The following is a 20,871-nucleotide window of genomic DNA, read 5'->3' as shown; positions in this document are numbered from 1 at the left end:
GCACCTGATCCAGGCTATAGTCTTTGCAATTATGTGCTATGCATTGGAGAGTTGGACAGTGAATAGGGATGACAGAAAGAGAATTGATGCCTCTGAGTTGTGGTGCTGGAGAAGAGTGTTGAATATACCATGGACTGCTAGGAGAACAAACAGGTTTGCCTGGAGAGGGGAAAGCCAGAATGCTCCCTGGAGTCAAGGATTCTGAAGCTTCGTTTGACACACCTTGGGTATGTTGCAAGGAGGGACTGGTCCTTGGAGAGGGACATCATGTTTGGGGGAATGGAGGGACGGCGCAGGAGAGGAAGACCTTTGATGAGATGGGTCGATTCTGTGAGTGGAGTGGTGGGAATGAATGTGTTTGAGATATCAAGGTTTGCACAGGATAGAACGGCGTTTATGGCTCTTGTACACTGGGTCGCTATGAGTCGCAAACGACTCAATGGCACATAACAACAACAACAACATTGTATTTGGGAGAAAAGTAGCATAAAAATCTAGAAAATGTACTAAGAAATAATTTTTAAAACCAGGAATAATTACGTTGTTATTAGGTGCTGCTGCTGCGCTGACTACAACTCACAGCACTCCTATGAACAGATCTGAACCTTGCCCTATCCTGTGCCATCCTCACCATTTCTGACATGCTCAAGCCCACTGTCACAGGCACTATGTCAATCCATCTTGTGGAGGGGCTTCCCCTTTTTCTGATGTTCTACTTTTCCCAGCCTCATGTCTCTTTCCAAGAACTGGTTCCTCCTAAGAATATGCTCAGAGTATCTGAGACAAATTTCACATCCTTGCCTCTAAGGACACCCTCTGGTAGCCCTTTCTTCAAGAAAGAAGAACCATGCTTGGGTATAAATGCTACTGAGAACGCTTTTGAGAAAATCAAATGTTTTTAACTGTGATCAAACAAGGTCTTTCCAGAGTCTGGTTACAATTTACTTACCAAGTCTCCTTTCTGCATGACTGATCTTCATACTAAAGTTAACTCAAGGCAGTTAATTTTTCATATCACTGACTCTGCATATACTACTTGTTAACTAGAATGTCTCCCCCACCCCCACACTTCTTAACTTATCATTCTATTGCTGTACAAGATCCAGCTCAAATGTCCCCTTTTCAGTGATGCCTTGGACATTTTTATTTGCTTAATATTTTTATACTATTTAGGAGGAGGAGCACTTAAACAGCTAAGGAGGTCTGGTGGCCTAGTGGACGCCAATCCAAAAACAGGTGGTTAGAATCTACCAACTGCTCCACTCTTTTTCATGGTGCCGCTGGGGGATCAGCTGCTTCACCATGAAGCCGAACATATCCTTCCCAACTACTGGCTGCCAAAAACTCATTGATGATGAACGCAAACTTCATACATTTTATGAGAAGCCAATAGCCACAGAAGTTGCTGCAGACTCTCTTGGTGATGAGTGAGAGGGATATGTTGTCTGGATCAGCAGTGGAAACGACAAGCAAGGCTTTCCCACGAAACAGGGTGTTTTGACCCATGGCCAAGTTCGCCTGCTGCTGAGTAAGGGGCATTCTTGTTACGGACCACAGAGAACTGGAGAGAGGAAGTGCCAGTCTGTCTGGGGCTGATTGTGGGTACCAATCAGAATGTTCTCACTTTAGTTATTGTCAAGAAAGCGGAGGATATCCCAGGAATGACTGATACCACTGTGCCTCGTTGCCTGGGGCACAAGAGAGCCAGCAGAATTCGCAAACTCTTCAGTCTCTCCAAGGCAGATGGTGTCCATCAATATGTTGTGAGAAAGCCACTGAACAAAGTAGGCAAGAAACTCAGGACAAAAACACCCAAGATTCAGCGTCTTGTTACGCCACGTGTCCTGCAGTACAAGTGCCGGCACATTTCACTGAAGAAACATCGCACTAAGAAGAAAAAGGAGTTGGCTGCAGAGTACACTAAACTTTTGGCCAAGACAATGAAGGAGGCCAAAGAAAAACACCAGGAGCAGATCTACAAACTGCTCCAAGGGAGAAAGATGGGCAATCTTTACAGTCTTTGAAACTTGCTGCAGTGTGAACAATGAGTATTAATGGCAAAGAGCTTTAGGAGATGTTTAGAATTAAGTCAATGACAACTAACAACAATAATATGTATCATTAATCAGATACTATGAATTGACTCCAACTCATGGATGATGCAAACAGTTAATGCTGGTGGTTGCTAATCAAAAGGCTAGATGTTTAAACCTTTCCAAAGGTGACATAGAAGAAAATTCTGGCTATCTACTTCTGAAAAATTACACACTGATGACAAGCCCATGGAGCACATGGTAACATGTATGTGGTAACTAGGAATCAAAACTAACTTGACAGCAACTGGTACTGGTATGTTGTGAATTAGCATCTGACTTCCTTGGCTAACGTTTTAAGGAGGTAGAATCACCATAAACATGTGCCTAAGGCTGATTCCTGAGAGCAGTGGTCAAACCTCCTTGACTCTTTAACATTTTTATCAATTCTAAGACCACAATATTTTACTTCTTGGCTGGGTTTAGCGATTTGTTGCAATAGCTCACACTCACAGTTAGGGAGTTTATTAGGATAGTACTCAGGTACAACATAGGATGTGCACTGCTAACCCAAAAGTGTGTGAATCCACTCACAGCTTTGTAGGAGAAAGTCAGGCAATCTCCCCCTGTGTGATCTACAGTTTTGGAAATCTGCTGAAGGTTTAGTAGTGTACAGATTTTGACCTGATAGCAACAAGTTTATGAATTACAAACGCCTACAAGCATCCCATTCCATTTTTGAGCTTCATGTCCACAGGCACTCAGGTCTCTCGCGTCATGGCTCGCACATTCACTGTAGTCACCTTGCTCAGGGGAGGTGGGAAGCCCAGCATGTGGCCTCCAGTCCTTCTGCCACCATTTTTCAGCTACTGCTTCTAATTGTCTTGCATTGTTCCCTCTGTTACAGCTCCCTCTCTCATCTCAGAGCAGGAGGCTCTCTCAGGGCAGAGAAGTCAGGTCTAATGAGTAGCTCCATTCCCAGCTATGTTTTCTTGGTGGCAGGCAGTGAGGTTTCTTCTGCTTTCTGGGAGTGGCTCCCTGTAAACCCAACAGGATGGCAAAACATACAATCTCACAGTTAAGGCTCTCTATGTCTAATTTCTATCATTAGTATGCTGTCTCACTCCTTTGGTAGGCCATGAGAAATTGTATACAGTCTCATTTACATTGTAGGGGAGTACAAAACCATTAGTGACCAAAAGTAAATCACTATACCATTATGTATGCCATGCATCATGCTTGGTACTTCCCAAGCATTATCTTTTACTATTCAATTACAGTAATGTTATAAGAGAAATACAATTATTATAGCTAGATTCAGAGGTTTTTTTTTTAAAGCCAATGTTTGGATTCTCACCTACAGTCAATAAAAATAGACATATGCACATCCAAAAACTTCTCCAACAGGGTAAAAAGGGAAGCCACTGACTGGGAAAAAATATTTGGTAATGATATGTCAGATAAGGGACTTATATCCAGAATTTATAAAATACTTGAGCACCACAACAAGATAAAAGTAAATAATCCAACTGAAAAATGGGCACAGGATATGAAGAAATGTTCAAAATCCTAGCTCTAAGAGAGATGCAAATCAAAACAACTATGAGATATCATCTCACTCCAGTAAGAATAGCAAAATTTAACAGGACAGCAAGCAACAAATGCTGGCGAAGTTGTGGAGAAACTGGAACCCTTATTCACTGTTGGTGGGAGTGTAAAACAGTACAATCACCGTGGAAGGTGGTATGCTGCAAATAGAGATACCCTTTGACCCAGTAATTCCAATATTGGGAATATACCCCAAAGAGACCATAACTGACATCCAAGCAGATATATGCACACCCATGTTAACTGTGGCTTTGTTCACAATAGCAAAGAGTTGGAAACAACCTAAGTGCCCATCAACAAACAAATGGATAGAGAAGCTGTGGTATATTTACACAATGGAATACTATGCTTTATTGAAAAACAAGGAACTCATTATTCAAAATGGGTGATCCTGGAGGATATTAAGCTGAGTGAATTATCTCAGTCACAAAAGGACAAACACTGCATAGAGCCACTGCTGTAGAATGGGACTGACATCAGGGTTGGGGTAAGACTGAGAAAAACTGGATAAACTGTGTATACTGCACTGAAACAGATAAGGGAGAAAACGGTTTAAAAATGATATATGATTGGCTACTATGATTATCACAAGAGTCCAGAATGAAGGTTGCATAGTGGAGTGTACTCGGGGTGTAGGGAGGATTGTATAATACCAATGTAGGAAGTTTTTACTTTTCAAAGAGAAGAATGAACTGGAGGAGAGGAGTGGGCAGGGAGAAAAGGGCAACAATGAATGGATGGAAATCCAAAATCTCTGGAGATGTTCATTAAAATTAATTAAAAAAAACCCCAAGCGCCCCCTCCAAAAAATAGACATAAAGTACCACAAAAATATATTAGCTATTAGCAAAAGAAAATTAAAAAAGTATACAAAGTCACTGTACCAAAAAAATTAACTGACACAGAACCATCTCAGGAAGTAGCATAAGATCAAGAACCAATGGTAATAAAGAGGGAAGTTCAGGCTGGCCAAAAATAAGTCCCAAGAAGTGATGGAATACCAAATGACATAATTCAATAAACAGATGTAGCCTTAGATGTGCTCACCAGATTGTGACAAGAAATCTGAAGTACAGCTACCTGGTGAATTGCTTGGAAGATTATTAATTATGTATTCCCATTCCCCCCAAAAAGGTGATCCAACTGAATGTGGAAATTATCGAACAATATCACATGCAGACAAAATCCTGCTGAAGATTATCCAAAAATTACTACAACAGTACATCAACAGAGAACTATCTGCCAGAAATACAAGCATGTCATGGCACTAGGGATATCACTGACAGTATCAGATGGATTTTTGCTGGAAGAAGAGATTATCAGAAGAATGGCTATTTGTTTTTGATTCACTGTGTGGATCACAACAAATTGTGGTTAACACTGAGAAGAATGAGAATCCCAGAACACTTGATTGTGCCCACATAAAACCTCTGTCTAGACTAGGAAGCTGTTGTCCAAACGGCACATAGGAACATGGCATGGTTCAAAATCAATAAAGTAATGCATCAGATATGTGGCCTTTCTTCATTTGCAGAAGAGAACATTTGGGAGTCTGGGCTTTGTGAAGAAGAATGTAGTATCAGGATTGGTGGAAGATTAATCAACAGTCTCCAATGACAACAATTTTGCTCACCGAAACTGAGGAGGAATTGAAGTATTTGCTGCAGAGGTCAAGAACTGCAGCCTTCAATATAGATTATAGTTCATTATCAAGAAAACAAAGATTCTCATCAATGGGCCAACTGGCAGTATCATGACAGACAGTTTTTGAGGTTATTAACAATGTCATCTTGTTTTGATCCACAACCAACACTTTCGGTACCAGCAGTCAGGAAATCAAAAGACAAGAGGTTTTGGGAAAATGTGCTATTTGGGAGATGTGCTCAATTCAGGCCACAGTTTTCTCAGTTGCTTGCTATATATCTAAGAGCGAGACAGTGACTAGAGATGACAGAAGAAGTATGATGCCTTTAAGTCATGGTGCTGGAGATAAATGTTGAAATTAACGTGGACTGTCAGGAGAACAAACAAGTCTGTTCTAGAGAGGGTTAAATCATGCTGGCTCCTTGGAGACAAGGATTTTTAAGCTCTCTCTCACATACTTTGTGCATGTTGTCAGGAGGAGGAACCAGCCCTTGGGAGAAGGATACCAATGCTTCAAAGGGTAGAGGGTCATTGCAGAAGAGGAAGACCCCAGAGGAGATGGACTGACACAGTGACCGTGACAATGGGAGCAGGAGTAAGATTGGTTCAGGATAGGGCAAGGTTCAGAGCTGTTGTACACAGGGTCGCTATGAGTCGTAGTCTACTTAACAGTACATAACAATGACAGTAACATTCAAAATTTAAGGCAAATAACTAACTGAAAAATTTTATTACCTCTTAATCTTTATATTTGTATATGTGTGTGTGTATATATATATATATATATATATATATATATATATAGTTTTACACTACTAAAAAACTGTTTCCCTTTTTGCTTAATACATTATTTTACTGATATTTCTCTACAATTGCCACAGAAGACATCTGTTATTTTCTCATAACATTCCTCTTAACAATTCATCATCAGTTATTTACACACTAACTAAAAAAGCCTTACTTAAAAAGTGATTTTTCCCCCTTCTTTTACTGAATTTCCTATCTAAACAAAATCACTACCATGATCAAATCTGGATGATAATGAACCTAGATGTGAAGGACACATTTTCTTCAACTAGTTTGCTCACTTCAGCAGGAACATAAGTAAGAAGAAAACACAATTTAAGTTTCTTTACAATTTTAATGCCGTGAATAAAGTTTTAATCTTGAATCGAAACTAAAAAATGTGAAGTTCTTCTAAGAAGTGAAAACATGAGTGTTCAGCTTTATCATTTTGTAAGAAAGAAAGGATTTCTAACTTTCTAAATAAACCCATAAACTGGTAGCCTAGTGGCAAGAAGCTGCACTGCAATCCCAAAAGCAATCAGTTTGAGGCCACCAGCTGCTCCTCCTGTGTGATTAACTGCTTCTGAAAACCAGCTGTAGGGTCAGCTATGGGTTAGTTCTGATTGACAGTACACAACTACAACAACACGGATATATCCATGAAAGCAACAGTCAAGAAATCAAAAGACATACTGAATAATGACTCAACTTATTGCCCATGTTTTGGAACCAACTCACAGCTGACCTCCAGTATGTTTTCAGAGGATGGTAATTGTACTAGAAAAGATTATCCATTTTCCTCCCTTGGAGCCACGGGTGGATTTGAACAGTGAGGTGGTTACCACCTTGGTGTTAGTAGTGTAACTCCCTACAGACATCACTAGAGCTCATAAAAGACACAATTAGGCCAATCAATGATTATCTTCAAAAGGCTAAAGAAAGGTACACCTGCATCAAGCCATAGTATCTTCAATTGTTTTACCTGCTTGTGAAAGTTGGACAGTGAATAAAGACGACCTAAGAAGAACTGCTAAGTTGAACTGTGATGTTGGCAAAGAGTACTGGTTCTATAATGAACTGTCAAAAGAACACAGAAATCTGTGTGGGAAGAAGTGGACCCAGGGTGCTCCTTAGAGATGAGGATGCTGAGCTTTTATCTCAGGTACTCTGGGCATGTTGGCAGGAGGAACCAGTTTGTGGAAGAGAACAAGTAGGAGAAGAGAAAGATATTTAATGAGATGGACTGACACAGTGACTGCAACAATAAACTTAACCAAAGGGGATGGAACCAGACTGGACAAAGTTTGTCTCTTGTACACAGGGTCCTCATATTAGTTGGAGTCATCCAACTTTAACAGTATCCAACAACAGACTTATTAAAGTTCAGTAAATGAGAATTGTGTTTTTTACATTTTCAGATGAAAAGGTCTCAAAAGTACTTCACTACTACACTGAGATTATATTGCTTTTAAGACAGCATTTAGTTGTCATGAAGGTGATCTTGCTCTCTGAAGTTAGTCTGTTGATGCTGTTTGGCAATTATTTTCCAAAACCTTAACTGAAGTTAGAGAAATATTTTCCCATCAAAGGTTGCTGAGTCTCAGAAGAAAGAAAGGCTCCAAACACACAAAAGAATTTAAACCAATAGAATTTAAAGTGATACAACCGTGAGAACTTGCAGTACACACAGAAATAGTGCTTTGAAAATATAAACGGATACAATCTCTTTTCAAAATGAAATGGCGTCGTTGTGTACCTCGAGTCAGAACCAACCCATTTCTGATCCTCCAGTAGGTTTTCAGAGGCAGTAAACTGCATGGGAAGACACTGTCCATCTTTCTCTTGTGTACAGGCGGTGGATTTGAACTGTGAAATCTATGCATTGGCAGCATGATTCCTTATTACTAAGCTCCCTTTTCAGAGCTTCCTTTAGCATTATAGTAGATACTAAGAAAATGTTAACCAAGTAAAAATTAAGAGACAGAAGGTTTAGAAGTACAATGAGTATTTTTTAAAGCATAGTCCAGGGTTCATACGACTATGAATTTAAAACACAGAATTAAATGTGATTTCACCTGCATACTTAATTACTTAAATCTATTTGAGCGAAATTTATTCAAGAAAGAAAAAACTAGATTATCTGTAGGGTCCCTTCCTTATTCTCTGAAGAAATGATGACCAATATATGTTGTTTTTGTTGTTATGTGCCATTGAGCTGCCTGCGACTCATAGCAACCTTATGTACAAACAGTGCTAAATCCTGCTCTATCCTATGGAAATCTTATTGTCTACCCCCATTATCCCAGTGACTCATTCAATCCATATCATCAAGGGTCTTCCTCTCTTTTGCTGTCCCTCTACCTTCCCAAGCATGACGTCCCTCTCCAAGAACTGGGCCATCCTTGCAACATGTCCAAAGTATGTCAGATGAAGCTTCAGAACCCTTGCTTTCAAGGAGCAGCCTTGTTTCACCCTCTCGAGGAAGAACCTGTTTGTTCTCCTAGCAGCCCATGGTATATGCAATACTATTCTCCAGCATCACAGCTCAATGGCATCAATTAGCCTTCTATCATTCCTAGTCAATGTACAGCTCTCTGATGCATAGCAAGTAACTGCAAAGACTAAAGCCTGGATCAGACTGACATTGTTGCTCTTCAGTACTTTGGAGAGTAGACTTTCCCCAAATGCAATTCGTCTTTTAATTTCCTGGCTTCTGGTACTAAGAGTGTTCACTGTGGAGCCAACCAAACTGAAGCTGTTAACAATCTCAATCTCTTCACCATCTATCCTGATGCTGATGCTGCCAATTGGCCTAATGGCAAGAATCTTTGTTTTCTTGATGTTGAGCTTTAATCAATATTGAAGGCTACAGTCCTTGACCTTCTACAGGAAGTGCTTCAGGTCCTCCTCAGTTTCAGCAAGCAAATAAATGATATAAAAGTGAGGTTCTTATTTTAAACTTGGGTTTCTTAAACAGTAACAAGTAAATCAAATTACATTATTACATTATTAAAATTTTAAGTGTTCTGTTGCAAAGTATAATCTAAACAGGTCTCAATTTCTCAAACAAGCACTACAGAAAATCATCGTAAATATTCTGACACTAAATTTTTTTCAAGTCAAGAGGAAACACTAACGCATCTCATTCCACAAATTTCTATAACGGACAGGATTACAAATAACATTGGGGATATTATAGAAATAATAACAAAAGAATGATGAAGGAGCAAAAGGTAAATGGTTGTATGTTTCAAATTAGCGGAATTCTCTTCAAGAATTAAAGTGTGGGCTTGGAATATACCCTGAGAAAATGAGAACTGACGCACAAATGGAGACTTGTACACCAATATTCATGGCAGTATTATTTGCCATCACCAAGAACAAAGAAACAGCCCAAACGTCCAATCACAATGGAATGGATTGAGAAACTATGGTACATTCACATGATGGAATACACAGCATGCAAGAGCAACGATTTCGTAAACTACTACCTAACTTGGAAGGGTATGGAGAGCATTATGCTGAGTGAATGAACTCTGTCCTGTAAAGACAAATACTGTATAAGCTCATTATTGCAGAATGTGTATGAGGATCAAAGGAGGGGAGGATGGAAGCAGATGAGTGAGCACGGGTTGGGGGGCGGGGAAGGGTTAACCATAGGTTCACCCAATCTGATGGGTGGAGGGAGGGATGGGGAAAGGAAATGGGAAAAATGCAGTGTGAAAAAAATATATATGAACTTTGTAAGTAAAACAGCATAAAAGAAAAATTGTATTTAAAAAAGTGTGGGATTTTGATCTTGTTTTTTGTTTTGTTTTGCTTTTTTTTTAGGAAGAGGAGGAAAGGGCACAAGGACCAAAAGTTTTCTACTTTTTATGATAATTAAGGTAGCTCCCATTACATAAAGCACACAAGAAAAATGTTTTTCTGAATACGGATGAGTGAAAATGGGAGCAAAGTAGAGAAAACTTTTAGATTCTTTTTTCCCCCCCTTTCCAGTCTTGTAATAGTAATTAAAGGTAATGACAGAATAATCAGAAAGAATACTGTGAACACAGGACAGGTTAATATTACTAGGAGAGTACCATGAAAGAATACAGATCTTCTAGGGTCAGGTCAAGCTTGAACTGACAATGACTTTTTAAATCTTTATTTTATTTACATATACAAATGTGCGTGCCTTGTATAGCCATTCCATCAAATTCAGTACATTTCAAAGTTCAGAAACTAGGAAAAGAAATGTTTCATGCAGGTCAAGGTTTTGATGACTGGCAAAACAAATCAGGCAAGCTTGCACTGCAGTTGTCTGAACCACACCCAGTCTGCAGTTAAATATAGAATTTTGTTTCTGGAATTATTGCTCTTCTTAACCTTCACAGTCCAAGTATTCACTGACAAAATTAAAAGAAAAGGAGAAAGGAAAGAGGCTGAAACTAAAGTCCAAGTACTAATAAACTGTCCTGGGAAGAATTCCAAAGTACAGTAGAGACCAACAGAATTAAATTACAGACGCCTCAAGGAACATTCTAGAAACACACTTTACAAGTCAACCTTTCTCTCCCATGGTAATTTTCTCTATGCATATTACACAGTTTTATAAAATGCATTCTATGTTCTAGAGCAGGCCTCTAATTCAGATTACATACAAGACAGGTCAACAACAGTGACACCAAATTCAGAGTTATAACTTGATTTGGGTTTGTTATAGTATTGTGGTTGTGATGCTATTTTTATTCATGAAGAGGCACTTTTATCCTAAGATCCTATTTTTAGTTGCTTAAAAATTTCTGGGAAGAGAAATTCACACTCAAGCTGGTATTTTTAAGGCTGATTTCTTGCCTGGTAGGGAGAATATTTTGGGTTTAATTTTTCTAAGTCGCTTTGAAGACTGGCAAAGGCTGAAACAACAAAAATGTTTTTTAGTTTTAGAGTATTCTGAGTTTTACTGATGATTTTATTCTAAGCATTGAAACACTTTTTTGTTGAAGATGGAAATGAAAAGAACTGATGAACAAAAATTTTATAATAGGTATGGTATTATGATTTAATGTTAAAGAACAGGCAATGATTTTAACCATATATTAATAAAGAAATATTCAGTATTTCACATTCATTTGCCTGGGCACATACTGAGACACAGATTCATCATCCAACTTCTTTTATTAACAACAATAGTAACAAGTGACTACAATACACAATCCGGTTCTAAAACTGATCCTCTTACCTACTGTGGCCTATTGATTAAACCGGTCAGAGTTGGGTGGTCTCAAATTCCTTCATATACAGAAAACTGTCTATAATTCCCCTCCCCCTATCTTGCTTAAATAGAGTGAACAACCCTTAAAGAATGATGCAGGTTCTTTTTACCTTTCTCCCTTGACCATAACACTCACTGTAGCCAGGTACCAAATATACACACCTTAGCACTCAAGAGTCAAATCTGTTTCCAAAGGCAAAGGACAACTTAACCTAAATCAGTAAAAGATTAAGTGGGAACAAGTATACTCGAAACTTGACTCCTGGACACAGAACTCAAAGTGCTCCTTGGAAGGAGGAATGGTGAAAGTCCATCTCATATACTTTGAGCATATTGCCAAGGGGGCCAGTCCCTGGAGAAAGATAACATGTTTTGAAGGGGAGAAGGGCAGCACAGTAAGAGGATGACCCCTTGGCAAGATGGACTGACACAGGAACTGTGGCAATAGGGTCAGGTGTGTCAGAGATGGTGAGGTTGCCTCAGGGTTGAGCAAGTTCCAGAGTCACTGTTCATAGGATCACTCAGACTTGTAGTCAACTCAATGGCATATAACACAACAATGACAACTCCAAAGATTTTCAGGTCTATTAAGCTCACCATCCATTCCATTTCCTGGTCACCCTAAAATGTGTATCTCTCTCAAGCACTTTGTCTCATATCAACCACGTACTTTTCATTTCATCAGATATTAAGTTAATAAAACGACACATAGCTTTGCAAAATAACAGTTACATCTTACACTATCTGCAGATTTTCAGAACAATATGGATTACTTTTCTCCCTTAAGAGTTTGTAAAAAATTGAAAGTGGAAGACTTATTTAGTGATCTACCAATAAATGACTGATTGAATAGATATTGGCCAATGGTCTAATTCTCTGTCACGCACTAAAATTTAGTCAGGTCCTCTTTAAACAACAATTTAAAAAAATCAAACAAAAAAACAAAACCAAAACCAAAAACCTTTTAGCAAGGAAAATTTCAAAACTATACAAGTATAGGGAGCTCTCTGGTAGCCTACTGGAAAGAAGCTGCACTGTAATCCCAAAGGCGGCATGTGGTTTAGATCCACCAGCTGCTCCACAGGAGAAAAATGGGCAATCTCCTCCCATGTGATTAATTGCCTCTGAAAACCAGCTATGGGTGGGCTCTGACTTTATGGTACACAACAACATGTATAGAAACCTCATGAACTCTGGTATACTTTATATCCAGCACCAATGACTGTTAATAGCCTTGCCATTCTTGTTTTATTTTTCCTCTTAGACTTGCCACATCTTCTTAAGTAAATGGAAAGCTGTAATACATATTAGTGTAATGATGCTGACTGTCTTGATAGTTTATGATTTAGTTGATAAGGATGACATTGTAAGTTTTAAAATCTCTTCAGGTGATCCCAATATGTAGCCAGGCTTAAGGAGCCCAGGTGGCACAATGGTTAAAATAAGCAGCTCCTAAGTGAAGAGTGAGATGTTTGAATCCATGAGCTGCTCCACAGGATCAAGTTGTACCAGTCAGCTTCTATAAAGATTTACAGCCTTATGGGGCAGTTCTACATTGTTGTAATCAATTGTCATCAATTCAGTGACAGTGGGTTTCTTAGCAAAGTTGTTTGATATCATTTTTGACCGTTTAAGCCATCAGCTAAATATAGTATTAGGACTGCTTGTTTAATTTGGGGTATTTTAACAATCAATTCCTTCTCTCATTTTAAGTTTCTTTTATAATCATGTAAGCTACTTAAACAAGGCATATTTATAGAAGTTTAGCATCTATTCCTGTCCTTCCATTTTCATTTTCTTCTACCAACAGTTATTTTAATTTTTCTTGCATTTTTACACAAATTATAAGGAAATACCTTATGGTAAGAAAATACGTTAATTATGGATCTGATTTATTCTTTTCTAGAACTTAACATTTTCCCTGAAGATGCACTTTATATAAGAGTTGCTCCTTTTTTTGCCTGCATAGTACTCCATTTGACATGGTGACTATTGCAATGGGCACTAGTGTATCAGGAAATTTGAAGACAGCACAGGCTAAGACAGGGTTCAGACCTGCTGTTCATAGGATCATTATGAGTTGTACTTGAGTCGACGGCACCTAACAACAAGTACTCCATTAAAGGAGCCAGACACTGAATATATGGATGCACCACAATTTATTTACTCAGGTTATGACTGACAGAAGTGTAAGTTGTTGTCAATATTTTAATATCATGATTTATGGCAGAGCAGTGTTCTTTTAGGGCGCTCAGGTGGTATAAGCTGTACAGTGTTGCACTGCTCACTCAAATGCTGCATTTCTCTGGCAGTTCAAATTCACCACCTGCTATGAAGGAGAAAAATGAGCCATCTCTGTGCAAGTTACAGCCTCCAAAAACCTGTTGGAGGGTCAGCTATGAGTCAGTTGAGACTTGTCAGCACTAGGTCATTCGTATGCATATACTGCATTCTGTTTCTCCATTAATCTATTGATGGACATGTCATTGTTTCCAGTTCCTGGTTATTATGAAAAAGTGTCACCGTGAACACTGGTGTACAACATTTCCCAGTATTTCACTGGCTGATTGTTGGAAGGACTTTCTTCCTAATCTGTCTGCTTCATCATTTCTTACCATGAAGTGTAAGGAACGAAATAATTTTTTACTTTTATCTTATAGTAACATTTCTACAGAGCACTTACACCACTGGTTTTGCAATCTATGCTGATGGATGCATTTCACATTTATGTAACTACTGGACTAAACTATACTCTCTTCTACTAGTGCCAGGTAAGAGAAAAGGTAACTAATTTCTGCATTAGATAAAATGCTTACTAATTGAAAATAAAGTTAAAAAGAGGAAATACATACAAAATGGGAATCTTACATGGGTGAGACCCAATATGTTTTTTTTTAAATAAATTTAATCTAGTCAGTGACTTTATAGCTATGCTTATTGACAGACTTTGAGATAAAATATTGGAAATGCATTAAGAATATTACCAATTAATACTAATGTTTTTAAAATAAATTCCTTTCTCATGAATATTGTCAGATGAATGTACACTGCTATCTTCATGAAATAATTAAACAGCAATTATAAGACAATGAGAATTTATACCAAATAGAAATGTCAAAGTTTATTTTTTAAACTGAACAAAAATCTGTAATATTGCAAATAATTTAAATTACCCATTAAGTTAATTCTCATCTACTATGTAATAAAGGGATATTGTAAAAAAATTTTAAATTAATCAAAATTTCCACTGAGAAAAATAGAGCAGATTTTAAATGTCAGCTCTCCAGAACAATCAAGTCTCACTCTGTCACTTTAACTACTCAAGCGCATAAGCATTCATTATTCAAGAAATGACTTCTACTCTTATCTGAAATAAAGAAAACGAGGAAGGTAACAGATGAGTAACATCAATGGATAACTTATAGTCTCACTGTGGCCAGGGGATCCAACCTTCTCTTTAAGTAAAGATTTTAATTTCAGTTTGGTCAAAAGAATGAAAATATGGTCCAAATTTCAACATTTTAAATATCCTTCTCTAACTTTTGGATAGAGATGCTAATGAGCTGGGGCAGGAGGAAAGAAGCCATAAGAGAGATGGGAAAAGTCCTAAGTAGCATGCAATTCAACGTTACCACATTTTAGAGATGAGAACATGAAGAGCTCAGAGTTGGAGACGTACACAACTACAAAAATGGCTACGGCAAAGTCAAGACCAGGTTTTAGGTCTTCAGAATAAATCAAATGTTCATTCATTACATAATGGATCTAACTACATTGTACATGTTACAAATGTTGAACTGGCAAGCACTGTCTTATCTGTATTTTTAAAACAATTACATTTTTTTTTCCTCCTAAAGTTCTTAAATTGCTGAAGTCATTATTACAAATTCCTCATTAGGCACTTGTTGAGTTGATTTCTGACTCATAGCAACCTCAGGTGATGGAGTACAACTACCCAGTAGTATTTCCTACACTGTACCATTGTAGGAACAAACTGCCAGTCTTTCTCCCCTGGAGATGCTGGGTGGCTTAGAACCATCACCATTTTGTTTAGTGCTTAATTGTTTTACTCCCCAGCGTTCCTTAGATGCTTACTAAAGCCTTGCTGTTGGTCTCAGCAACTCAAATATGGGTAGAGAATTGCCCTGTGAGGTTTCTTAGGCTTTTACCTTTACAGGAACAATCACCAGGCCTCTTCTCTGGGGAACAGTTGATGAGTTTGGACGATTAAACCTTTTGGCTGGTACCTTGATGGTAGCAGTGGGTTATCATGGCTCTTTATAATGTTTTATAAACACTGATAACTAAGCTGTTTTCATTAACAATACAGAGTTTATAATAGTCTAAAATGTTTTAGACCTAAAACCAGTAACTCCAATAATTAAACAATCAAAAATTTATCTTTTTTAAAGAAAAAAGTTTTGGAAAGTTTCTCTTTTTTTAAAAAAAAAGTCATTTTTTTTTCCTCTTCACTATAAAAGAATCTCATAGATAAAGAAGAAATGTACCTTTCCATGACAGCCAAGCATTCCTTTCTCCAGGTAAACCGACTACCCCGCCTAAGCCGGAAGGTGCCAGATGTGGCAGAGACTGGTGGAGGTGTTTGTCTCCATTCTGGGTCCTCTATTGGAATGGGAGCAGGCCTCATACTTAGTGTAGCTCCTGAAAAAAATGGTACAGTTTTAGCAATGACATTTCCTAAAAGCATTATGAACAATCAATCAACCATGAAATCAAGCAAAATAGACTCTATATTTCTTAGAAACTTGTAGTCTTAATACATATATTAAAGATATATTGCTTCTCTATCCATTTGTTTGTTGATGGGTACTTGGGTTGTTTCCACCTCTCTGCTATTGCGAACAAAGACGTGATAAACATGGGTGTGTATATATCCACCTGGGTGGCGGTTATGGTTTCTTTAGGGTACATTCCTAGTAGTTGAATTGCTGGGTCAAATGGTATCTCTATTTCCAACGTTTTTGAGAAAGCCTTCTACAGTGGTTGCACCATTTTACACTCCCACCAATAGTGAATAAGGGTTCCAGTTTCTCTACAAACTCGCCAGCATTTGATGTTTCTCATGACAGGAGTCCAGAATGAAGGCTGCACAGTAGAGTGGACTTGGGGAGAGAGATTGAATAACAGTGAAAGTGTTTTTCTTTTACTTTTCAAGGAGAAGACTGAATAGGGGGAGAGGAGGGGCAGAGAGAAAAGTGCAACAAAGAATGACTGGAAACCCCAAATCTCTGTAAACTTTCATTAAAATTAATAATAATTTAAAAAATATATTGGGGGAAAATATATTTGGCCAAAATAAAAATACAAATATCTCTTAGGAACTAAGCCTACTTCTAAAAGCTTATCATTAAAAACATATTGATACACTAAAGAAACCAGAGCCAGACTCAAACTGATGCATCCATATCTATGTTTACTGCTGTGTTAGTCACAGTAACAAAAAGATGGAAGCAACCTAAGTGCCCATCAACAAATGAATGAACAGGAAAACTATGGTTCGCTCATTAGGGCAGTACTAAAAAACAAGGAATTCATAACACATTACACAAGAGGGGGAGCCTAGAGGACATGATGCACAGACAGACAAATATTGTGTAACACACGTATTATAAAATGGGACAGATAGGGAGGGGTGCTGGGGAGAGAATGGGAAATGAATGGATAATTTAACACTGCATTAGAAGAGATTAGGGGAAGAGCTGTCTGAAAGGAATATATGATTAGGCGTTATATTCATGACAACAATCTGGAACAAGAGGTGTACTGTGCGGAGGGCTGAGGGGGGTAGAAAATGTGGAACAATAAAAAAGTTAAAATAAAACATTTTTTATGTTAAAAAATAAAAATATTACAGGTGAGGGGGAAAATACTGAAAAGATGCCATTTTCCACCATTTTGTAGTTTTCCCTCCTCACTTTAATATCTCAGTCACAAAGGGACAAATACTGCATGGTGCCACTGTTGTAGAATGGGTCTGACATGAGGGTTGGGGTATGACAGAAAAAACTGGATAAATCGTGTATATTATATTGAAACAGATGAGGGGAAAGAACAGATTAGAGGTGATATATTAAAAACAAACAAACAACAACAAAAAAAAACCCCCAAGGTACAAAATTTATCGCCTTTAAGCAGAGAACTATGGTCATTGGCTCCAGCCCATGACAGTAGAATCAATCCTGACTCCTAGTGACCTAGTTGGACAGAAGTTACCCAAAAGATTTCAGAGGCTACACATCTGTATGGAAGTAGACTGCTTCATACTTCCCCAAGCAGGAACTCTTGTACTTGAATCAGCAATCTTTTGGCTAGCAGCTGAATGCTTTAACCATTTTTTTTATAAGGGAGCCTGAGTGATAAATACTCTTCTCTGAAAAAGCTTCTCCCTCTTTCCATCCTTCTTCTGAAAACATTTTGTAAAACTGTGATTTGAGTGAAAGTTTACAAATTGTATCAGTTTTGTGTTTTTGGTTGTTTCTTTTTTAAAATTTTTATTTTATTTTATACTGGTTTATTTATAGCTTGTATACATTATTTTTCACATCAGATATTTCACATTTCCTTCACCCCCACTCCACCCATCAAACTGTGCAACCCTATTCAACCCCCTCCCAATCCCCCTGGACCATCCTCAGCCCTCTGCTCCCCCCAATTCCCCTTAACCTCATATTCATTCTATAAGAATGGTCTTATACAGTATTTGTCCTTAAGAGATTGAGTTAATCACTTAGCATAAGGCTCTCCAGTCCCTCCCAAGTTTGGTAGTAATTTACAAAATCATTGCTCCTGCGTGCTACATAGTATTCCATTGTGTGACTGTACCATAATTTCTCAATCCATTCCACTGTGGTTGGACATGCATATCAGTTTTTTATTAATTTACATAATGTCTTCTAAGAATGAATATAATTAATTATTTCAACGTGTGATCAATCTCTTATTTTATATTGTCGTTCCCTTTACCCAATTTTATAAAGGTCTAGAATCTATTGATTAGTGTTTATTTCTTTTTCTCTGCATTTCCATTGCTCACAATCATGCACAAATTATTCTGTGTGATTCTAAGCTTTCTTAATAACTGGAAAAGTTTTTCTTGAAATTCCTTTCTGACAATTTTCATCATTTTAGACCACGTACTCTGTATTTGAGCCTTTCAGTACCACTGAAAGGACTTTTTGCTGTTGAGCCAATCTCTCTACAAATCTATGTAGGTACAAAAATTTAAAATAGCCCCAACTGTTGCAAGCTCTTAAAAAGTCAGATACAACATCAAAGATAATAATGACTGCCATACCTTTAATCTGGTAATTAAATCATGTCTCTACAGATCTACTTGCTACTGTACTATGTTCTGTCACATACTTGGTTTTATTGTTGTATGGTGACCTTTTATATAAAAAGATGACAAAGAAAAACTTATTTTCCATACAATTCACACAGGTTTTGTTTTGTGACACTGATTATAAACTTCATGATTCAAAAGCAATCTTTACAATTCCTCCTTGTGTTTACAATTCCTATTAATTCCATGCCTTTCCTTTTTGGACTTCGGAGCTTTATCCATGGGTAAATATTGCCTTTGTGATCTCATACAGTTTACAGTTCTAAGACATGTGTAACTCTCTCCCTCGTGTTATTCACCTTTCAAGTGTAAAAGTGTGTCTGTAATTTGGCTGAAAGCTGAGCCCAGAGCAGAGTTCAGTTTCAAGCCTGAAGAGCATCTATGGATCACTATCTTGGAGGTTCCACAGAATCCACTGGCACTTTTCATTACATTATCACCTTTAAGTAATATAATTTCTATGAAAAAAAATCTGTAATTGACATATGTTACTAGTCATGACTAAATTTTTTCAATGAACTAATAGTGCAATTATTTCTATTTGGTGAACTCTTTTTACATGCTTTATTCTAGGCCATAAACTAAGAATGAAACAGGAAGAACAACAGCGTCTCTGATCACCAGCAATTTATCCCAATCTTCCTAATACTTGGTATACAGTCACAAAGTTCAATATCTAACTTTTATTCTTCTGGACTCTTGACAAGGATAAATTCAAATTCCCAAAGCATAATTCTGATTGTGTCACTTTTCTAATAAAATAAAACACATAAAAAAAATTCCCATACTGTACAGAATCCATAATATAGTCATAGAAAGGAATTTGGGGGTTTTATGTTTCTATTAGTGAATACATATTTATTTCTTATAATAGGAATTGGACTCAATATTGCCCTGCAATTAATGATGTTGTTCATATGTTTTGCTGAATTGTCTGTGAGTCATAATAACCCTTTGTACAACAGCTCTGAAGCCTGTCCTGTCTTGAGTCAGTCTCACTGACTGTGACACGCATACCCTCATTTCCCCAGTTGCTGTATGAAAACATCTCATCCAGGGGCTTTCTCTCCTGTGCTTTCCCTCCACATTTCCAAGCATGATGTCCTTATCCAAGGACTGGTCCCTTTCCCGGCCAAATGGCCAAAGTATGCCCAAAAAGAGCTTAAAAATTCTCGTCTTCAAGGAGAAACTTGGTTTCACCCTCTCCAAGACAGATCTATTTGTTTTCTTTGTAGTTCACGATACGTTCAAGATTCTTCTCCAGCACCACAACTCGGAGGCATTGACTGTTCTTCTGTCATATATCTCTGATACATAGCAAGTAAATGCAAGATCATGGCTTGGATCAGGCACACTTTACTCTCCAGACTGACATCGCTGCTTCTCAGTACACTGGAGAGGGCCCTGACCACAGATTTTTCCCAATGCAACTAATCTTTTGATCTCTTGACTCTTGGTTCCAACAGTGTTGACTATGGAGTCATGCAAACTATAACTGTTAACAACCTTCTGAATCTTTCATAATGTTGTCAATTGGCCCAGTGATGAGAATCCTGATGTTGACCTCCAATCCATATTGAAGACTACAGTCCTTGACCTTTTGCAGCAAGTACTTCGGGTTCTCCTCAGTTTCAGCAAGCAAAGTTGTGTCATCTGTATAACATAGGTTGTTGATAAGTCTTCCTCCAATCTTGATGCCACAATCCTGAAAGATCTTTTCTGCATATAGATTGAAAAGGTATGGAGACAGGATGCATCCCTGATGTACTCCTTTCCTGATTTTGATCCATGCAGTGTTTCCTTGCTCTTTTCTGAGGACTGCTTCCTGGTCTGAGTATAGGTATCCCATGAGCACAATCAAGTGTTTTAGGATTCCCATTCTCCCCAAGATTAGTAAATAATATCAGATAATTTGCTATTTCAGGATAAAAAGATCTACACTTCTAGATCCTCTTCTTAATTACTACATCTTTATTGTCTTTTCCTATATAAGCAGCTCAAAACTGCCAACCCTGTTAGTCTTTTTTCCCCACCACAGTAAATAGCATCCTCATTCTTCAAATTACTCACTCTAAAAATCTCATCCATCCCTGATTTCTCTATGTCAACTACATTGTATATATATTTTCTCTCAATATATTCCTTCCATCTTCTTTTAATACTTCCTGGATCATTTAATA

General features: G+C 37.8%; 1 protein-coding gene across 3 annotated transcripts in view; it reads right to left on the bottom strand.

Moving 5' to 3' along the window:
• Positions 1-20,871, bottom strand: part of HMBOX1 (homeobox containing 1) — a 361,830-nt gene that overhangs the window by 73,625 nt on the left and 267,334 nt on the right. For all 3 annotated transcript variants that reach the window (XM_006884876.1, XM_006884875.1, XM_006884877.1), the window contains one exon: positions 15,837-15,990. In XM_006884876.1, coding sequence (XP_006884938.1) covers positions 15,837-15,990 — 154 coding nt within the window. The remainder of the gene's footprint in view (positions 1-15,836; positions 15,991-20,871) is intronic.

This window comes from Elephantulus edwardii, unplaced genomic scaffold, assembly GCF_000299155.1.
Source record: "Elephantulus edwardii isolate Elephantulus edwardi_28Jun2011 unplaced genomic scaffold, EleEdw1.0 scaffold00038, whole genome shotgun sequence".
NCBI classification, from domain to species: Eukaryota; Metazoa; Chordata; class Mammalia; order Macroscelidea; family Macroscelididae; genus Elephantulus; species Elephantulus edwardii.
The sequence above is the reverse complement of the archived record's forward strand: the minus strand, read 5'-3'. Positions and strand labels throughout refer to the sequence as shown.